The following is an 18,563-nucleotide window of genomic DNA, read 5'->3' as shown; positions in this document are numbered from 1 at the left end:
AGATTTCAGAGGTTTGAATCACAGAGACCCGGCAGGTCTGAACCCCAGGGAAAGAAAATGAAAGAAGCACTGAGATGATATCAGTGCAATTCAGGAGAAGAGAGAAAAGCCTTACTTAAGAGAGGTAGAAATGTAAAACTACAGCTTCCATAAAACATTATTAGGGGTTTTAAGTTATTAAATCTAATGGTCTGTGTAGAGTACCAGCAATCTGTGAGTGAAACTGCAGTAGTTACGTGCATGGTTTGAATCCAAAAATCCGTGTCTTGTCTTGTGTGTAACTTTTGTTGTTTGAAAATTTGTCTCAGACTGAGCTGCAAAAACGCACTAGAAGGTGTACAGTGGGGTTTTTTTTTTTCATTAGTTTAATCTGGATTTAAGTTTTTAAATAGTGGCTTTGCGAGATTCTAGAAAGTAGATTCTGCTTGACCTTTTTTCATTAACCCAGTTTCTAAATGCTAAGTTATCATTATTTGTTATGACTGGAGGCAGTAATAATCTTACATTTTAGTCTCAGAAATTCAGAAGCATTATAATCCTTTGCCACTGGGAGTCAGGATTTCCTAATACATGTGGGTTCACACTGCACACTTCTGGGAGCCAGTGCTCACTCTTATCTGTGATGGGAAATTCCATCCTCTAATGTGGAAGCTTTTGTGTGGTAGCAAAATGCTTTGTGCTAAAGACATCTACACTAAAAGTTACTTTTATCTAGAATGCAGTGGTGTTAAAGCTGATTTAGCCATTAGTGTGGATGGCCAGGAAATCACAATGCTTTTTGCTTGCCTTGAAGATGCATTTGAATCTCCTGGTAGTTAAAATGTCCTGTGAAATCTGTTTCTGAAAAGGAATGCTTGTTTTCTATGTGGGTGAGCAAGCAAAAGAGTAGTCAAGTGCAGCTTCTTTTGCCCTAAGAAATGGCTGCTGCAGCCTTATAGTTCTGGTTAGTCTGGTACACAGCAGCAAAGGAAAGTCCACTTCTCTCACCTGACAGTTAACAATTTTATAAAATTGCCACAAATATTTGTCTTTAGCTAAGAAACAACTCATTAGGTCTTAGTAGTAGGAAATTTACTTAGTTTTTTAGAAGGAGATTTTTCTACCAAATGACACAAAAGTATACTTGAAATCATATTAAGAAGCCCAGGAAAATAGATTGTTGCTTTTGTTTTGCTTTTTGACATGGCTGATATTTGGTCTTGGGTCTGCACGCTAAAAAATTAAAATAATCCCCATCTGAACATCCTTAAATTACAAATAGGAATAAGTGACCATGGAAACAGAGACCATGTCTCCATTGCTTTCCAAATGGATTGGAAACAGCTTGAGTCAAGCTCATTGTGGACAAAGGGAAATTTGCCAGTATGTAGACAATTAGAGTTCTCTTCCTGAGTACTTCAAATGCAGCCCTTCAAATGGGCTTGCGAAACTCCAGAGTGTCTAAGTGTTTGCATGTCTCTTTGGAGCACCGGACAATTATGTAAGAGGGTCTCCAAAAGCAGCGGATTGTGAGCGTGGTCTTTGTGCTGAAAATGCAAATGGTTGTGGCTGATACATTTAATAGACAGTCTGCCCCTCATACTCTCGATATAGCGAATTTTTAAACAAAGCTCCTTATTTCTTAACATTCTTTTCATTGTTTCAGAAGAGCTCAATGGGACAAACTGTTTCCCTCAAATAGGTTTAAGGAGAAAGCATTGCAGGGAGTCAGCGACAGCAATGAATGGGTGTTCAGTGTGTGGGCTTCGCCAATTCGTTTCTTGTTCTAAGCAAACCTGGTACTTTCAGATGAAGTTGGCTTTCTCTTTTGTGCTAACTAATTTAACTCTCTTTCTCTTTGCTCCCACGGACATTTTTCTAGTTTCAGCTCTATCTTTCTTTTCTTTGTGCGCGCAACTCAGTCCGGCTGCTGCTTGTTAATAACCTAGTTTCACAAGTTGGAGGCATATTTCTGTCTCAAGCCCTGCCTAAAACTCAAACTGACGGGAATGGAAGGAGAAAGGGAGAATACCCCTCTCTGTTTGTGCTGCATTTGTTCTGCACATGGTAATACGAAAGTGACTATAAATGGACTGTTGTGTTAAATAGTGTTCACAGCTGTAAACTGCAGCTCTTGCCAACGTCTTTGTGGATGCATCTTTGTGTGACTGTATTTTGAATTTTTATGCACGGACTTCTTCATCTTTTTTCCTTTTTTTTTTTTTTTAAACTTTGCCTCTAATGAAACAAACACTTAAAATATAGCTATCTGACCTGCATGAGATTTTATTTCTATAAAACACATGAGTAAAGTCCAAACCCCTTCAAACTCTTTTGAAACTTCAGTTCAATGTGTTTAATCTACTTCTCAGAGGAAAAAAAAAGAAAAAAGAAAAAAAGAAGAAAAATAAGTGTGGAGAGAACTCATGTAAAATGACTAGGAAGACATTAACATATTTGGCTTTCCTTTTCCAAGTAAAAATCCTTTTTCTGGGAAATGTCAGATTGTCTTCACTCCCTGTAGACATTCATTCATTTGCAAAGTGTTTATTATTTATTTGGGGTCATATTTTGGGGGGTTTGGACAACAGTCAAGTATACTTTTCTTGTGAAGGTCCAAGACTGTATGGTGAAGGAGATGTTTAGGCATACTGTAAGAACTCTGATTAATGTTTGGCCTGGTTTTAACATTTGTTGTTTGCCCATTAGGCAGGTGATGGGTGAATGAAAGCAATTACAAAAAATCCATAATTGTTTTTATTGTAAAACTGGGAAAATTTATAAAGATTCTTGTCACCTCACTGTTTTCTCTAACAACTTTTATGTTCCTCTATTGTAGCTGGCAAAACGTGGACTAAATATAGTTATGATAAGCAGAACTCTTGAAAAACTTCAGAGAGTAGCCACTGAAGTTGGTAAGTGCTTGTCTCAAACTTATCTTTGGGTTTAGCAGGCTGGCTTCACAGGGATCTGGAGCTGATTTCCTAGGTTCGCTGGCACAGTATCTAGCACAGGGTGGCCCCAGATTATAGCTACAGGTATAGCCCCAGGTATGACTGCAATGCTACAGATTATCTGTGGTAATGCTCCCTTGCTTGAACCTTTCCAAACGAGTCATGGATAGCTTTGAAAATACATGCTGCAATTCAAACAGTGGCATGGGTTAGATGCAAAAATAGATGCAAGTTCTCTACGGGCTTCACCTGACCTTAAAAACTGTAAATGCAGGCCAATGAGATGTAATACTAGGTTTGTCTAAAGAATCTACTAATCAGTTTGTGACTGGGAAAGAAAGGTTGTCTTTAGGCTAGTTTTTTTTTTTACTCTGAAAAGAAGTAACTCACCTAAGAAAATTAACATAAATGGAACACAGAAAAGTAGGAGTAAAAATCAAATGAATGTACTTGCTTGCTTTTTCTCTATAAGGTGTACAAGTTATATTTAGCTTTTGGTAAAGCAGTTAAATAGTATATCTTTAGAATTAACATTCTCTTTCTTTTCTTCAAAGGAGATTAGTTTAGGGAATGGCTTGTTTAAAGACATTGAGATCCAAGGCTGGGATTTCTACAGGAGTCAAAGGAGTTTATATCCTCCACTGACTTTAAAGATTGCTGTAATCAAGGTTATTCTTCCCACTGTCTCTCTTTCTATCCATGCAGAGTGTTTGATTTACAGATTCCTGTGTTAAGTGTGTGTCACTCCAAGATCATACCTCTGTCAGAAAGACTCTCCTTTAAACAGGCTTGGCAGCTGGCTCCAACAGAGTATCAGGTCAAGGAACTTATCTGCAGAGAGAGCAGTGCATCTCTCAGAGATATGACAGACTTCAAGTGGGTCAAGAAATCTGTAACTGAACCTGAAGCTACTGAAGTCAAGGACTGAGCTCCTAAATTTTCTGCCCGTTTCCCTCCCTCAGTGCTAGGGATAGACCTGCTTTCCCTCAAGAAGCAAGGAGTTTCAGTGGAGGAAAGCACCAGCTCCCTGTGAGCAGTCTCTGTAAGCAGCCACACCCATGAGGCCAATGTGACTGTAGCCTACATTAGCTCCTCTTAAGTAAACGGTCATAAAAAATGAACTTCCATGGGAATTAGGCCAGCTCCGCTGTCATTGTTGCATTTCTTTGCAGCTAGATATTAAAGAATTAAAATAACAGAATCCTTAAAAAAGGCTAAGGAGTTCTTATAGTTTTTTTGTGTTATAAATTATAATCAGAACCAAAGAATGAAAACAAGAAGATTCATGAGACTTACATAGCTAAGAAGAGAAGTAGTGGTGGAGGGCTGGAAAGATAACATACTGTAAATTCCTCTGTACTCTGATTTATTTAAGGCCAGCCACTGCCCCCCTTCCTAACTGAGGCCCTGCTGTGCTGAGTTCTGTAGAAACACGTAACAGGAGCCTGGCCCTGTCCTGAAAGGTATCGCTCAAATGGCCTGTCCTGCAAATGCTCCTGCATGTCCTGCAAGAGCAGCCTATGACTTTTTGCATGTGAGGAAACCTCGTTGACTTCAGCAGCGTTATTCATGTAATCTCTGGTGCGGGGAGGCGGACAGTTTGACCCCAGGAGCTCAGGCTATGCTGATTAGGTATCTGCGCTATATTCAGCTGGGTTGTGGGCACACAGAGTTTTCCCCAAAGTCTGCTGAAATTGGTGGCGAGTCCCAGCAAGAGCTTTCCATTGTTTTCTGTGGGTTTTGGCTGAAGCCCAGAGTGACTCATGTGTTATTTATTGTGTCAGGTTAGAAATGAGTACATAACAACAAGTAGATGGCACAAACAAAAGGAAGGGGAGGAAGACAAAGTGAAGAAAAGCACAGAGTGTATGATCTGGAGGCCATTAAATCAGCAGGGAGCTCTGGATCAGGCCTCTAAATGCATGCTTATGTTAAAGCTTTGGAAATGTTCCCTCTATTTTCAGCTTGCAAACTTCATCATAGTTAAGCTAAGCAGTCATCAGAAAAGAAGAAGGGTTAAACTTACTGTGATTTTATGTGAGTAAATAAACAATGGAAACCAAAGCTGAAGCGGAAATTTAACCGGAATGATTCTACTGTTTGCTAAATTTTCTAACTCTTACTGATTTTTTTTTTCTTTCTAAACTGCTTAAACAAGCAGTGTCTCAGCCTGAGCAGTTATCATTATCCCTAACTGACATGCAAGGAGATTAAGGCATAGAGAGGTCTAGACAGAAAGTTTGCTTTAGGCTACATAAATAAGTTTTAGGACTGGGCAGTTATTCACATTTCCTCTTCCTTAACTGCTACACCATGTATCTTTTTTCAATGGGTTGGACATCGTAATTAAGAGAGTTGCCTCCCTCTTCAACCTGACAGTATTATTTGCCTAATCATAGGGTTACATTCAATTTTGATACTGAAGAGTATAAATGAAAGGAGATTAAAGTGTGGATAAGTCCAGAGATCTCAGTATTTGGCTTTCAAACAGTCCTGTGAATCAGAGGTGTGCCAGAGAACGTCTCTCAGAACTGGAATTTGGAGCAGGCAGAAATCCACAATAAGAAAAACACTTCTCTAAAGAAGTGTTGGAATTGAAAGCAAGATTTCCACCCATTGAGACAGGAAGACTTTTTCAGAAGGTGAGATAAAAGGTAACAAAACAAGTCCTGTGGTGAGCAGACAAACAGAACAGTTGCATCTGGTATACTGCTCATTTAACACATTTTGTATTCTGGTGAAACATTGATCAAGCCATAAAAACAGGTGATTAGCAATGGAGGCATGCTATTAACTGCACTCCTTCAATTTCTTCTGCCTACACCTCCTAAGCAAGCTATATGGAGGGGGTTGATCCTGATTGAAAAGTTGCATGCCAGGATGTGTTGATGTAATCAAGGTCTGTACGTTTAGCTGTTACATTATTCCACCAAACAGATGACAAAATGCCACTTCTGTAAGACACTGAAGTTATTCACAGTGAGCTTTTTGCTTCTAAGAAGAACGAAACCTGTATTTAAGGAAGGGTAAGGTGTTTGATCCTCACAAAGTAGTAGAAATAGTGCAGATACTTTGGTTTAGACTAGCTGAGTGGCTCATGAATTTGGGTTTGGTAATACAATAACTAGTTTATCAACCTTTGCTGCTGAAATCATGTCCATTAATATGAAACGATAGAATGAATACAAAAATCACTCTACAGAGTGGTCTAGAATCAAATGTGGTTTATTCCCACTAAGACCTGTAAAGGTGCTAATTCATTTAGCTGCCCATGCTCCTAGAACTTCAGTTTTCAGTCTGTTTTACTTTTTCTTCCATCCCTCGTCCCCCCAGAAGAGCTAGCTCTCAGAGCTGAGCAAGTAACAAGCTGAGATGGCTGCACAACTTAACACTTGACACAGCCATCCTTTTCCCTCCGAGGCTGTTAAGTTACCTGTTGTTAAATGGGAGCTGCTGCGTATTGCTGATGCCAGTTGGGGAGGCAGTATTGCTCGGGGTTGTTTTTCCCATATACACAACTATAGAACCAAGAGGTTTAGAGCCTTGACCAATGTTCCTGGGTGTTCTAGTGGTTAACAGTATTTCCCATGGTTTTTTTCTCATGGAGTTTGTGTTATCTGATATTTTCGAACATTTTTTTCTGTTTTATGTTTTAACCATCTTTCTTTAGTTCTTCTCTATTTTCCTGTTATTTCTGAAGTGTTTTTACTCTGTATTTCTGAGGGAATATATTTCTTGAAAAGCTAAAGCCAGAACTTGTGCTTTATAGTATTACAGATTTTTTTACATGTATCCCCAGTCTTAAATCTTCTTTTTACCACTTTCTGTTGTTGAAATAACTTACTCAGGTTCTTATTTTGCCCTGCTCTCTGTGAATTTCCTCTGAATACAAATGCCATCTTAGTCTGAGTGCTTTTCTCTTCATATTCAAATTCCGCTATAGTTATTTCAGAAGGGTCTCTTCTTGCTACAAAGATCAGTTCTTGTGCCACTCAGGCCTTCGTTATTTTGCTACCTCAAGTTTTTGGATGACCTTCGTAGCTCTCTAAGCCTAAAGGAAGAGTTTCTGGCAGAGAATATGTTCTAGCCAACTCCGTGCTTCAGCCTGATTTATTTTCTTCTTGGTAAATTTCAAAAGGCAGCATATTATCCTGTCTGACAAGCACCATTCCCAAGTGGCCCGAGGTCAGGAGGAGTTAGATGTATCCTTCTTAATGATGCATTTTATAACACATCAGATTAAACACCTCAATTTGAGTTTTCAATTTTCATTAGATTAATCTTCCCTTCATTAAAAAGAAGTGTATAACCTGTGCTCATGTTTGAAAACCTAGGCCCTTTGCCTCTGGCACACTTAGGACTTTTTTAAAAGGTTGGAATGGCTTGTGTCTTCAAAGGCTGTCATAAATCTCTGTCACAGAGAGGGAAACACTGGAAAGGGTTTTTTTGGCTCTCTCCTTTATGGAATTATTATCATTTTCTAAAGAGCTATCCCGGGATAATTCATTTATCAGCATGATAGTTTTATTGTTTTTTAATACATTGTTTCATTCTTAAATGAGACAGAGTAAAGCCATCTGGAGTACTTGTTTGTTGGCTGCCAGCGCTGGTTGCAGCAGTACAGTTCTGTGCAGACAAGGGGACGCAGAGGAAGGCCAAATGGTTTGTTTGATCCTAATTTTTATGTTATTGTAGTTTTGGCTGCCCTTCTGATTGCCCGCAAGAAAGATGGCCACAACATCACTACACTTTTTAAGACCATTTCATTTTGTTTATAGAGCTCTTTGAATGCGAAGGTCACTGTAGGCGTCTGCTCCAGCTGTTGCTCTGTTCTTCTCCTTCCCTGCATTTACACTCACAATGTCCTTATTCTTTGTAGTGATACCATTCCCCCAGTCTGGGACCACTAGGGGGTCATTTGCCACTAGAGTTGCTTTTATAGGTTGAAGGTTCAAAGGGTACGTTTCGTCCCTTTCATACACACAACCGCAGCCTGGAAAGAGGCAAGAAAAAGGGCATTTCTTCCCCCTCACCCCTGTCATGGAGACAGATGTCCTCTAAAATTGCACATAAGATGCAGCCCACTTTTCAGACCTGGAGCCAGGGAGTCTGCCGTTCCTCAGGCTGCTTGTGTTACTTGACTAGTGTGAGGCAGTGGGGACTCGCGGTGTATTGTGCGGCAAGGAGGGAACAGCTCGGAGATCTGCCCCTCTCGTCCTCCAGCGTGGGCCCTGTTTTGGTGCAAACTGGCCTGCTGGACCCGAAACTGCAGCTGGTTTCCTGCCAGCCTTGCCGTCATGTGGGAGTTGACGCAAGGAATAACTGGCCTCTTCCTAAATCTGAATGTACACCAGGAGGCATGAGACAAGGTTTCTGGATAGAAATCAGTGTGTCTGATTCACATCTGGGGCAATGTGCTCTCCTGCCTCTAGGAAATTAGATATAAAATCAAGCTCTGAACAACCACAGGCAGTTTCCCAAGTGGGACTCAAAGGCAGACTTTCTGCCATCCGTGTGTGCCTGAACTCCTGCCACTTCCAGTCAGTTTGCGTTCAGATCCTCTGTTGATGCTTCCGAGCTTCCCTTTGTCACTTTTTCAGCAAACTTCATCTGGATTTCAGGTTGCCCATAAAACTTGAAAGCAGGTTTAGTAGCAGGAATTTACAACATGAACCTCTAGTTAGAGGAGATCTCACTGGGCCCCTTTAAAGGAGAACCTCACCTTTAAAAATGAATAAATTAGAGTCTCTTCCACTTTTTCTCATGAAACCTCATTGAAAATATGGACAGCAATAAACCAACTGCTGGTAAAAATGGTAATGGACAGCTGGGCTCCGCTCCTGCACAGCAATAACGGTGGAAAAACCATCCATGTTTCCCTTTCCCTTCTGTGTAAATTACCTTGTAAAATTTAACTTATGTCCTCCCTTAAATGCCTTCTAGTCCTGCAGAAGCCTAGGGAAGGTCCAGTCTACAGGAGTTCAAATGTAAAAGCAGGAGAGGAGTAGTTTGAAAAGGAGACAGAAAATACTGCTTCACAATGCCTGTTTTCCCCTCCTCCTACATGAAAAGATAAGCTCTGCGTATTAAAATGGTCATCTTGTACAGGAAAACACTTTGAAACAACTCTGCAAAATGGAGCTTATGTAGAAGATCTGGCACACACATTCACTTGTCTAACATATGCTGATAGTGCTCTTTTGTAAATATTATGATAACCAGGGGAAGAAGTTCTGTATCGTTTGTTTCTGTTTTTTTCTGACTTGAGGACCAAATGTTCAGGTTTTGTGAGGGAATTTCCATTGATTTCAGGGCATAAATTGATCCTATATTTGTCAGGCCATTTTCCTGAAAGCAACTGGTCACAATGAGAGTATTTTGCTTGTGTTGTGATCCTTCTGAAAGCCAGAAAGTGGAAAGAGTTACATATTCTACAGTGGACATTATTGCATGGGACATCTGATTATTTCACTCATTACTCAGCTGCAGTTCTCCCTCCCTCTGTGTAGATGCAAAGGGATTTTCTCCTTTTTCTTAATTACAGAGCAGGCCACAGGTCAAAAGGTGAAGATTATACAAGCTGATTTCACTGAAGATTCAGTATATGAGAATATTGAAGAAAGTCTTGAAGGCTTGGAAATTGGTGTTTTGGGTGAGTCACTAAAGCCTGTTAGCTGAAGGGTGTTTTGTGACTGCAGTGTGTTATACAGAGAACTGTATAAAATGATGCATGTCATAACAATTTGTTATACTTAGCAGACACTGCTAAAACCAAGCATGTCTAGTGCATTTGAGCATTAGTTATTATGAACAAGTTTTAAAAGTGAATTAAAATTCTCCAGCGGCTCCCCATTTCTCTGCCCTGTACAGTGATTTCTTTCCTGTGAAAGCTCCTCTGCCACTTTATAGGCAGCATCCAGCTTGTGGGGTGACTTCTTCCCCTGCCTAGCCTCAGGGAATTAATTTTCACTATTGGTTGTTTTACAGCTGTGTGCAATTCTTATATTCAGTCTGAAACGAGCCTGTGGCTAACCCTAATTGGTATGAGCCGCATAGGAACAATGAAAACGTTGTTGTTGTTGGTAAAGAAAACCGTCCTTTCAATAGTGAAACAAACAAACAAAAAACCCCCAATCAAACAAAAACCCCAAACCCAAACTGTAGAAATGAACCGTTTTTCCATTCTCTGAGGTCAGTGCAGATGACTTCAGTAAGAACAAGACTCAATGCTGGATGGCATCTCTCTTCACATGCAGCTTAAAAACGTCTGAGTCTTACGGAGAACCCGTTTGTTTAGCTAGCTGAACTATGTACTTTGCCTAGATGTGGTTCTTATCATGTTTCCTTTGATTAGTTAACAATGTTGGAATGCTTCATAATCCTCTTCCGTGCCGTTTCCTTAATGGACCAGACATAGACGAGGTAGGATTACTGTGCGGTTTTCTCCTTGCGCTACAACAATTAGGAACTGTAATTCCACTTAACAAGGGACAGATTCTGCCCTTACTACAATCAGCACATATTTAACTGTTCAATTGAGTGGGAAAAGAAGTGGGCCTGAAGGGGCATAGTTTGTGTTGTTTCATTTTTAATGTTCAGACGAGCTTGCAAGAGAAAAAGAATGGTAGATTTCAGCTAAATTGGTGCAGACACTTAGCAACAGATCAGAGAATGCAGTTGGCCCGGGTGTAGCAGAGATCAGCAGCCTCTCTGGCTCACTGATCATATGTAATGTAATGGGTTCCAGCCTGGTCACAGCCGCAGCTGAAGTGTTGGGTTCTTATTAATATTATTAGAACTGCCTTTCTTTGAAACACCATTACTTAAATATGTAACAACTGAAAAAATAAGATGAGTTTAAATGAAGTTTACTATTTTGGGAAGTAGATTACGCATGTAGAATAGTTTTAGAGGATTAAGGACCTGATCAAGATTCTCTTTGCCTTATTGTTGTTTACTTATACAATATCAATTGTGGAAAAAGTAGATTTTCTGAACATCTTTCTTGCTGGCACCTGCCATGGGATCCCTGCCATCTATACACCATAATCTGGTACAAATTAGAGGTCCTTGAGCAGGCTGCTTCCTTTAGAGCTGCAGCCCCAGAAACAATATAATGCTGTGAGAGAGGGGCTCTGCCCAGACTAATTGCCATGGGTACAGTGCCATATGATGGCAGCTATGATTGGGTCCACTTGCTGGTCTGAAGAGGGTATCTCTACACAGCTGCTTGTGCTGCATCAGGACGCTATAAAAGATGTTGCAGCCTCCATCGCTGGGAGTCATCCAGTGTCAGCCGGGCACCTTATAGTTTGTTCTCTGTATCCATCTGGCTTCATTCACTGCTGCCTGCACTGCTTGGCCACCAGGCTTCCAGGTTTTGCCACGTGCAAAGACTTGGCTGGGCCAGACTGTGCGCCCAGAATCAAAGGAATAGAAAATGGGGAGTTTGAATGTCATGGCTAGAAAAAATGAATCCAGGGCTAACCTACCTTTGAGTACCTTAAATTTTAGGCACAGTTAGTGAAAATCCGAGGTAAACTTAGCAGCTAAAAAAGCAACTGCTTTGCTAGATACATTTTTTTTCAGTTGGAATTTCCATGTATGTTATCTAGATAACCTATACACTCTTAAGTTAACTATGTACTTATTCTTTCCTTCCTTCCTGCAGAGCCTCATCAACTGCAACATTATTTCTGTTACAAAGGTATGTGCCACACACACATCTAATCCACAATATTTTTATTGGAAAAAAATGTAGCTCCATGCAAGAGTGACCAATTAGCTTTCCTGTGTATTTTCATTTCATTTATTCCCAGATAGTCATTTACGACAGGAGTGTCAGGATTATTTTAGGGACTGACTTGGTAGGTTTGATTCTGTCCCCTGTAAACCATTTTGATCAGCACTGACTGGAAACTGTTTAACACAGTTGCTTTGTCAAGATACGTTGTTACACTGCAGCTGAAACATTTTGGAAAAACATGCTGATTTCAGTAAACGGGAAGATCTGTTACAGAATCAAAATCTATAGGAGTAAAAGATGCTCAGTCTGACGTTTCGTACTGGAAGAGCACTTTTTGGCACAATTCTGTTCTGCAAAAATGTTTTTGCATCAATGCAGGACAGAAACCGAAGGAGCTGAATCCCAGTTCTCTGTTGTTACCCCTCAGTGTTCATTTTGGTTGGCTACTTGCTTGCAAGAACAGTTAATGTTTCATGGTTTCCACCTCTGATTAAGATTTGTACTGCTCTACTGTTTGCAAGCAGCCTGTTAACAAGAGCAGAACACTTTATAGTTCATCTCAACCTTGGCTAATGTCTTTCTAAACACGGCATAAAAATGATCAACAGATGTTCCTCTTTCCTTGGCTAGTGAACTTTACCTCCCAAATTTGTACTGCTGCTTAATAACTTCAGATAATAAATCACAGAATACCTGTCAATTAAAACATATTCTTTTATAGAGTGGTTTTTGGTGAACTTTCTGCTCCCAGGTTTTATTCTATTAATATATCAAAAGAACAGAAACATCTGCAATACTTAAGTACTCAATATACATGTCCCACACAAACAGGCCTGTAACAAGCACTTTGTACCAACACAGTCTGGATACAAAAGGATTCTCCATTTATCATTTCATACTTTACACATGCCACAAAATCAGCCCCTTCCAATTCACTGTGATCTAGGGCTTCCTTTCCCTTGTTATTACAACAACTTCGTTTTTGGCCTTTTACAATATTCACTTTCCTCCAAAATACTGAGATGAAATCATGCTCCTAGCCAGCATTTCTAATGGCTACCTCCAAGTTATCTTGAAATCTTTTGTTGGCTTCCTCTTCCTGGCCTTATTCCTGGAAAGATTCTGCCCAGTGCTCCCTGCTCCATCCAGATGTCTGACCACCAGGTATTTTTGGCTCTTATGGAAGTCAGTGGGACTTTCAGCATTTTGGTTAGCAGAGGCAGAACCTTTTCCCATGTTTACCACCACTCTGTTAATTCCCCTCTACCCAAGCTAGCACGACCCACCTCCATCCTCTCTTTTTTTTAGTATCCTTTCTGAAAATGAAGCTTGTGAACCCCACCTTGCTCCTACTCATCCCTTGCGCACAATCACACTTCTAAAAAATCCCCGGGGAATTAACAAGAGTTGAATTAAGCTGCATCATTCATTTGCACTGCTTTTCATTACTGCCCTTTACAATTTAGGTCATACTCCTATTCTGCAGAGATTTATATACTATGTGTTTATAACAAGTCAGTAGTCTGAGTATAAATTCCCAAAGGGCTTAGGCTTAATGTCAAGAATACTCCTCAAGTAAAACAACCAGCAGCAGACCTTGTACCTAAAAATGGATTTAATTATGCTCTAAAGATTATAAACATGATTACGTCCATCGTTAAGGTAAGAATGGATGATTAAATAATTAGCAAATATGATCCTAAAGCTATTTTGCTAGCAGAAAAAAAAGTTGTCTTTTCATGATTTTCTGCTATTTCTGATCCAGGTAGAGCTAGAGGTGAAAACACAAAAACACTGTGAAACCTACTTTGTCATTAGGTTTCTGATCAAATATTCAAGATTCAGGAAATTCAGCTACTGTTGAAAAGCTTTTGGATAAGCATAAGACTTTCACTGCTTAGCAGATTAACCTTTGGAACTTTTGACAACAATTCAGCCAATTGGCAGGCCATGAGTATTTCTAAATCTTTCCCAAAAGTTTCAAGGTGTCATATTTTAGTTGTTTGAGTTGCATACATACGGCTGGGCCTTGAGCAAATGTAAAATCTTGTGGGGAAAAAAATCATGATGAGTCAAAAAATACAGTCAGAAGCAGGGAGATTGGATATAATTCTTAACTTACTTGTCTTACAGATGACACAAATAATTTTGAAACAAATGGAGCCACGGTAAAAATCTCTCTCTCTCTCTCTTTTTTTTTTTTTTTTTTTTTTTTTTTTTCCCTCTCTCCTATAACTTTCAATAGGTTTTAGCTGCTACCTTTAGTTTGTTCAGTGGTAGCTATGCTTTTTCATGATTAACTTCTCCACTTTATGGTATGTCACTTGGTGAGATTTATTCCTGTTGATGTTAGTGCTGTGTGAATCAATGATAGGAACTGCCACAAACCTTCAGTCAACTGTAGAACAAGACAGAAAATATAAAATACTGGAGCCTGTTTCCAGGAAAAACATGCATGTGTTGCAGAAATAAAATTGCATGTGATGGGCCTAGTTAGGCAAGCAATTGCATTTGAAAATATTGTAATATTTTGTGGTAGCCGTGCTCAGAGTAATACTGTTCAAGTACTGGAGATACCTGTACTTTCTCAGAGACATTAGTTCAGCTATGTAAATACAGATTTTTTCCCTCTGTTTAATACAATGTGTATTTTAGACTTGGGGGTTATTAAACCAGAAGTTAAGGTCTTCAGATGGAGTTTCTAGAAAACATTGTTACTAGTGCACATTAGAGGACAGTATATGCTTTTTGTCTGGGCAATAAAATACGCTTCTACTGTTTGTTTGTTTATTTTTTCCTGGTTGTTGCTGAATGAATTGTTTTTACTGATTTGTAGGGAGAGTTGTGAATAGGGAAACTGAAGCAACAGATGCAAGAAGCAGGAAAAAGAATGTGCTGGTTAATGAGCAAAGGAGACCTACCAATTACTCAGCAGCAGAGACTCTTTCCTCTGATGGCAGCTTTTGCTCTGTTAGATGTACAATAGCATGTACAATGTTCCCTTGGTTCTGGCTGCACTAGGCATTTAAATTTCAGTTATGACATTATTCCAAGCTGTTTTGGACTTAATTGCACTTAACTAAATTATAAAGATTAGGTCCTTTGAGAATGTACTCTACTATATAATAAGAGAGCTCTGTCTTCTGGGGGAAAAAGTTTTCAACTTGCACAGGTTTTTACTGTAATGCCATCAAGTATAATTGAATGTAACCATATTTAAATTAAATTTCAGACAGAAAGGTCTTATTCTGAATCTGTCCTCTGGTCTGGGTACTTTCCCTTGTCCATTATACACAATGTACTCAGCTTCTAAGGTAAGTCTTTCATGTTGCTTTATAAAGAAATGTCAATCAAACGTTCACTAAAATGTTTATATCAGCAGCATAGGGCCAGGTTCTCAGATGGCACAAATCAGTGTTGCTCCATTATTTCAATATTGTGAATTCAATAGGTGAATTTGCACTAGCTGAGGATCAGGAATCAGTGAAGCTATACCACTGAAATCCAACTGAAGGTATGGCCCATAATGAGAAGATTTTTGCCTGTAACTTAACAGTATTGTACCAATGCTCATAATATATCTTGACTCAGGGCAGTGATGACTTTTACTGGGCTGGCTTATCTGGTTTACTCAAAACTGTAGGTGCACAAGACTGTTGATAAATTTTAGTTATGGAATGAAGAGAAGAATCACTGCTTGGTGGGTGGTGAGTTGTCTGACTTCAAAGATTTCATTTTGAGATACTGTTCTGAATTAAAACTCAAGAACTTATCAAAATAAGGAGTTACTGCCTTTCACTGAAACTCTCGAAACGTTCCACTCAGCTCAGATTTGTTTCAAATGAAAAACTCTTAAGGAATGATATTTGTTTGAACATAGCTAGATCTCAGCTTGGTTAAAAAAAAGAAAAAAGAATAAAAAGAGAAAGCTAAAAATTTTAGTTTTCCATTTCCCTTTTTTCTTTCTAAAATAAGTTTCTCATAGTACTCAAAACTACATTCAAACCATATAATTTTAGTTCCTTAATTTCAAAGTGATACGGTATATTGGTTGTCGTCTTCTGACTTTTCTTTTTCTTGGGTATCTGTTTCTGAGCACTTTTTTAATGTACTTCTTTTTACAATGCCCTGAAAGGAAGCTATTTAAGTTATCAGCATATTATTGTTTCATGTCATATCATGAGACTATTGGTGTTTAAAATTGTAAGACCTGCCAAATGATGGCTATGAAATGCCATCAGGTTTTCTCCTTAATATGGCTTTTGTACATATGATTACTGAGGTTTGATTCAAGGCTGTCAAGTTCCTGAATATTTCTCAAAGGTCCAGCATCTAAAACAACTCATTATACCAAAAAGTCAACTTTTACACAAAAAAATTAGTATATGTCGCTCTTCATGGTGTGGAGAAAAAACCCGGAAACATGAGCCTTAAAGGCTGAAGCTGCAGAAAGCAAACAAGCTCCTTATGGTGTTTCTACTCCAATGACAATGTACCAAAATCCTCAAATACACTACTTTAAAAATCTTATTTGTAGGCTATGCTAATAGGTATACACTTAAGGCATGAGCTGGATTTCACTCTTTTCTACTGCAAGAGACAACAGCAGCATAAACCTTGGATTGGGAGGGTATGTTTCAGCCAAAGAAGAGAGCTGCATGCAACAGTGCCAAGAACTAGTATAAAGGGGACTCTGGTATTTATATTTCTGCATTTTCATGAAATGTGACAAAGCTTTCAGTACAACCTGCATAGTACTTGTTTCAAGTCTGCCTTGAGCTAGTGTTGGGCCACGTCTTTTCTAGTGCAGATAGAGTCAATCCTGCCACTGCTAATGCAGGACAGCAGAGATGTATCTTGAAAAGATCATTTATAGGTTTTTCACCACTGCACTGTGACTTAGGTTGTATGATGCTTGGTCATTTTTGATAGGGACCACGTATGCACATACTTGTGACTACATGTACAAGTACTTACAGGTTCCTGTGCTAATGCAATTCTTTTTTTTTTTTTTTTCCCCCTCTTCTAGGCTTTTATATGCACTTTTTCCAAAGCACTACGAGCAGAATATAAGGAAAAGGGAATTATCATACAGGTGATACTATGTCTTACCCTATTTGCCTTCATTTTAATGAATCCTTGAATATGGTCTGGGATGCTCAAACCTGTAGTGTGTAGCCACCCTCAGTGAAGGGTGCCCCTGCCAAAGCTTTCTCTTCTCCCTGTGTGGAACTCTAGGCTTTTTTCCTTATTCTACTGCAGTACCATTTCACTGCAAGTACCTCTTATAATTTGTCAGATGCTGGGGTATTCTGCACAGTGAAATGAAAGCCCTTATGAAAATGTTTGATCCCATTACGCTATTCTTTCAATTTCTTATTTTAGGTGGTGGCTCCTTATGGTGTTTCTACTCCAATGACAATGCACCAAAAACCTAGTCTTATCACAAAGACAGCAGAAGAGTTTGTTAGTGAATCACTGGATTATGTCACCTCTGGAGATGAGATTTTTGGATGCTTAGCCCATGAAATATTGGTAATTGAATTTGATATTTTGTAAATGGGTTCCAAAGGCTGTATCAAGGCTGACTGGCAGCAGGGGTCTTTCCACTGACTTAAAAGACCTTAAGATTAGGCTTCAAATGAGAAATGGTGAATAAATTGTTAAGGCTAATAAGGCACCGAGAAACTATGAAGGGAGGAAGATGCAAGTAACATGCGTTGGCCCTCAGTGAAGTGTGGCTTTCTATGCTTTTGTATCTTGAGCTGAGCTCAAGTCTGTTCTCCAGCTGCCTGTTTTCATGACCCTGTTAGGAAATACATTTGAGACCCCTGCTCCTTTACAGAAATTGGCCAGCAGATTCAAGCCATTAGTGAGGGAAAGTTAGCGGAGAAAGGAAAGGACAAAAAAGACGGACTGTGCTATAACATGAACTTCATTTTCTTAGGAAACCAAGCTAAGAAAATAGAATAAATATTTATATCTGGCAGCTGTAATGATGAGCACTAAATAAAAGTACTGGGAAGAGAACAAATCTGCTGAAAACAGAAGAATGAACATTTCCCTCTAAGAGAAACATCCATACTAAAAGTATGAAGTAGAAGCTTTTGCATTTACTATTTTCTACAACCTTGTGAACACTGAGTTAATTCCTTTCAAGAGGCTTCTGTAACCTTTTGTCTTTGTATTGTTTTTGCTTGATTGTTTTGAAGGCGTGCATCCTGCAGCTCATCCCTTTATGGGTATTCCACAGTGACAGACTTCAAGAAACAGTCCTGCATGTATTTACCAGGTATCTGAAGAAGAGGTGGAGGAACCCCTAAGAGAGTGATTTTTGGGGAAGACGTGCAAGTGACAATCCCCGTGGGATGCATTTTGCAATGCCTGTGTGTGTTTGTGTGAGGAATCAAATCAGTTTGAGACATAACTCTGTCCAGATCACTTACCAAGGATAATTTGATCCAGTGAATTTATTGAGTACATTCATTAGCATCCCTCTCCAAAGACCATAAAATTTGCAAGTGATGTTCCAGTGACTTCTATGGGCTCTAGATAGGTTGTAAGAAATGCCGCTGCTGTTACTATTCTAACATAAGCGTGGAGGCCACAGATACCTGCACTTATTTGATGTTCACAAATAAAACAACCATTTGCTTTATTTCCAGACTTGTTCATAGTGTATTTTTATTTTCAGAAAGTGTTTTGTCTTTGGTTTCTTCTGAAAAGACAAGGAGATTTACAAGAAAGAAAAGGAAAAAAAAGAAAAAGGAAATTTTCAGGGGGGAATGTACGTTAGGAGGTTTTAGAAGTCTGCAGCCATAAAAAATGTATTACTGTCAAGATCCTATGATTGCCTTCTTCCTCTACAATATATGATATGAGCT

At 39.2% G+C, this 18,563-nt stretch overlaps 1 protein-coding gene across 3 annotated transcripts in view; it reads left to right on the top strand.

Moving 5' to 3' along the window:
* The window catches only part of LOC135325107 (nucleotide sugar transporter SLC35D2-like), a 50,821-nt gene extending 32,484 nt beyond the window's left edge, over nucleotides 1-18,337 (top strand). For 2 of the 3 annotated variants that reach the window (XM_064502650.1, XM_064502648.1), the window contains 9 exons: nucleotides 2,819-2,894; nucleotides 9,478-9,585; nucleotides 10,288-10,355; nucleotides 11,605-11,640; nucleotides 13,813-13,847; nucleotides 14,912-14,993; nucleotides 16,709-16,774; nucleotides 17,065-17,214; nucleotides 17,892-18,337. In XM_064502650.1, coding sequence (XP_064358720.1) covers nucleotides 2,819-2,894; nucleotides 9,478-9,585; nucleotides 10,288-10,355; nucleotides 11,605-11,640; nucleotides 13,813-13,847; nucleotides 14,912-14,993; nucleotides 16,709-16,774; nucleotides 17,065-17,214; nucleotides 17,892-18,002 — 732 coding nt within the window. In that variant the 3' untranslated portion in view covers nucleotides 18,003-18,337. The remainder of the gene's footprint in view (nucleotides 1-2,818; nucleotides 2,895-9,477; nucleotides 9,586-10,287; nucleotides 10,356-11,604; nucleotides 11,641-13,812; nucleotides 13,848-14,911; nucleotides 14,994-16,708; nucleotides 16,775-17,064; nucleotides 17,215-17,891) is intronic. The other variant, XM_064502649.1, reaches the window with a different exon arrangement.
* The last annotated feature ends 226 nt before the right edge of the window (nucleotides 18,338-18,563 follow it).

The sequence above is a fragment of the Dromaius novaehollandiae genome, chromosome Z, assembly GCF_036370855.1.
Source record: "Dromaius novaehollandiae isolate bDroNov1 chromosome Z, bDroNov1.hap1, whole genome shotgun sequence".
In the NCBI taxonomy this organism is placed as follows: Eukaryota; Metazoa; Chordata; class Aves; order Casuariiformes; family Dromaiidae; genus Dromaius; species Dromaius novaehollandiae.
Note: the sequence above shows the minus strand (reverse complement) of the source record. Positions and strands in the feature narration are given on the sequence as shown.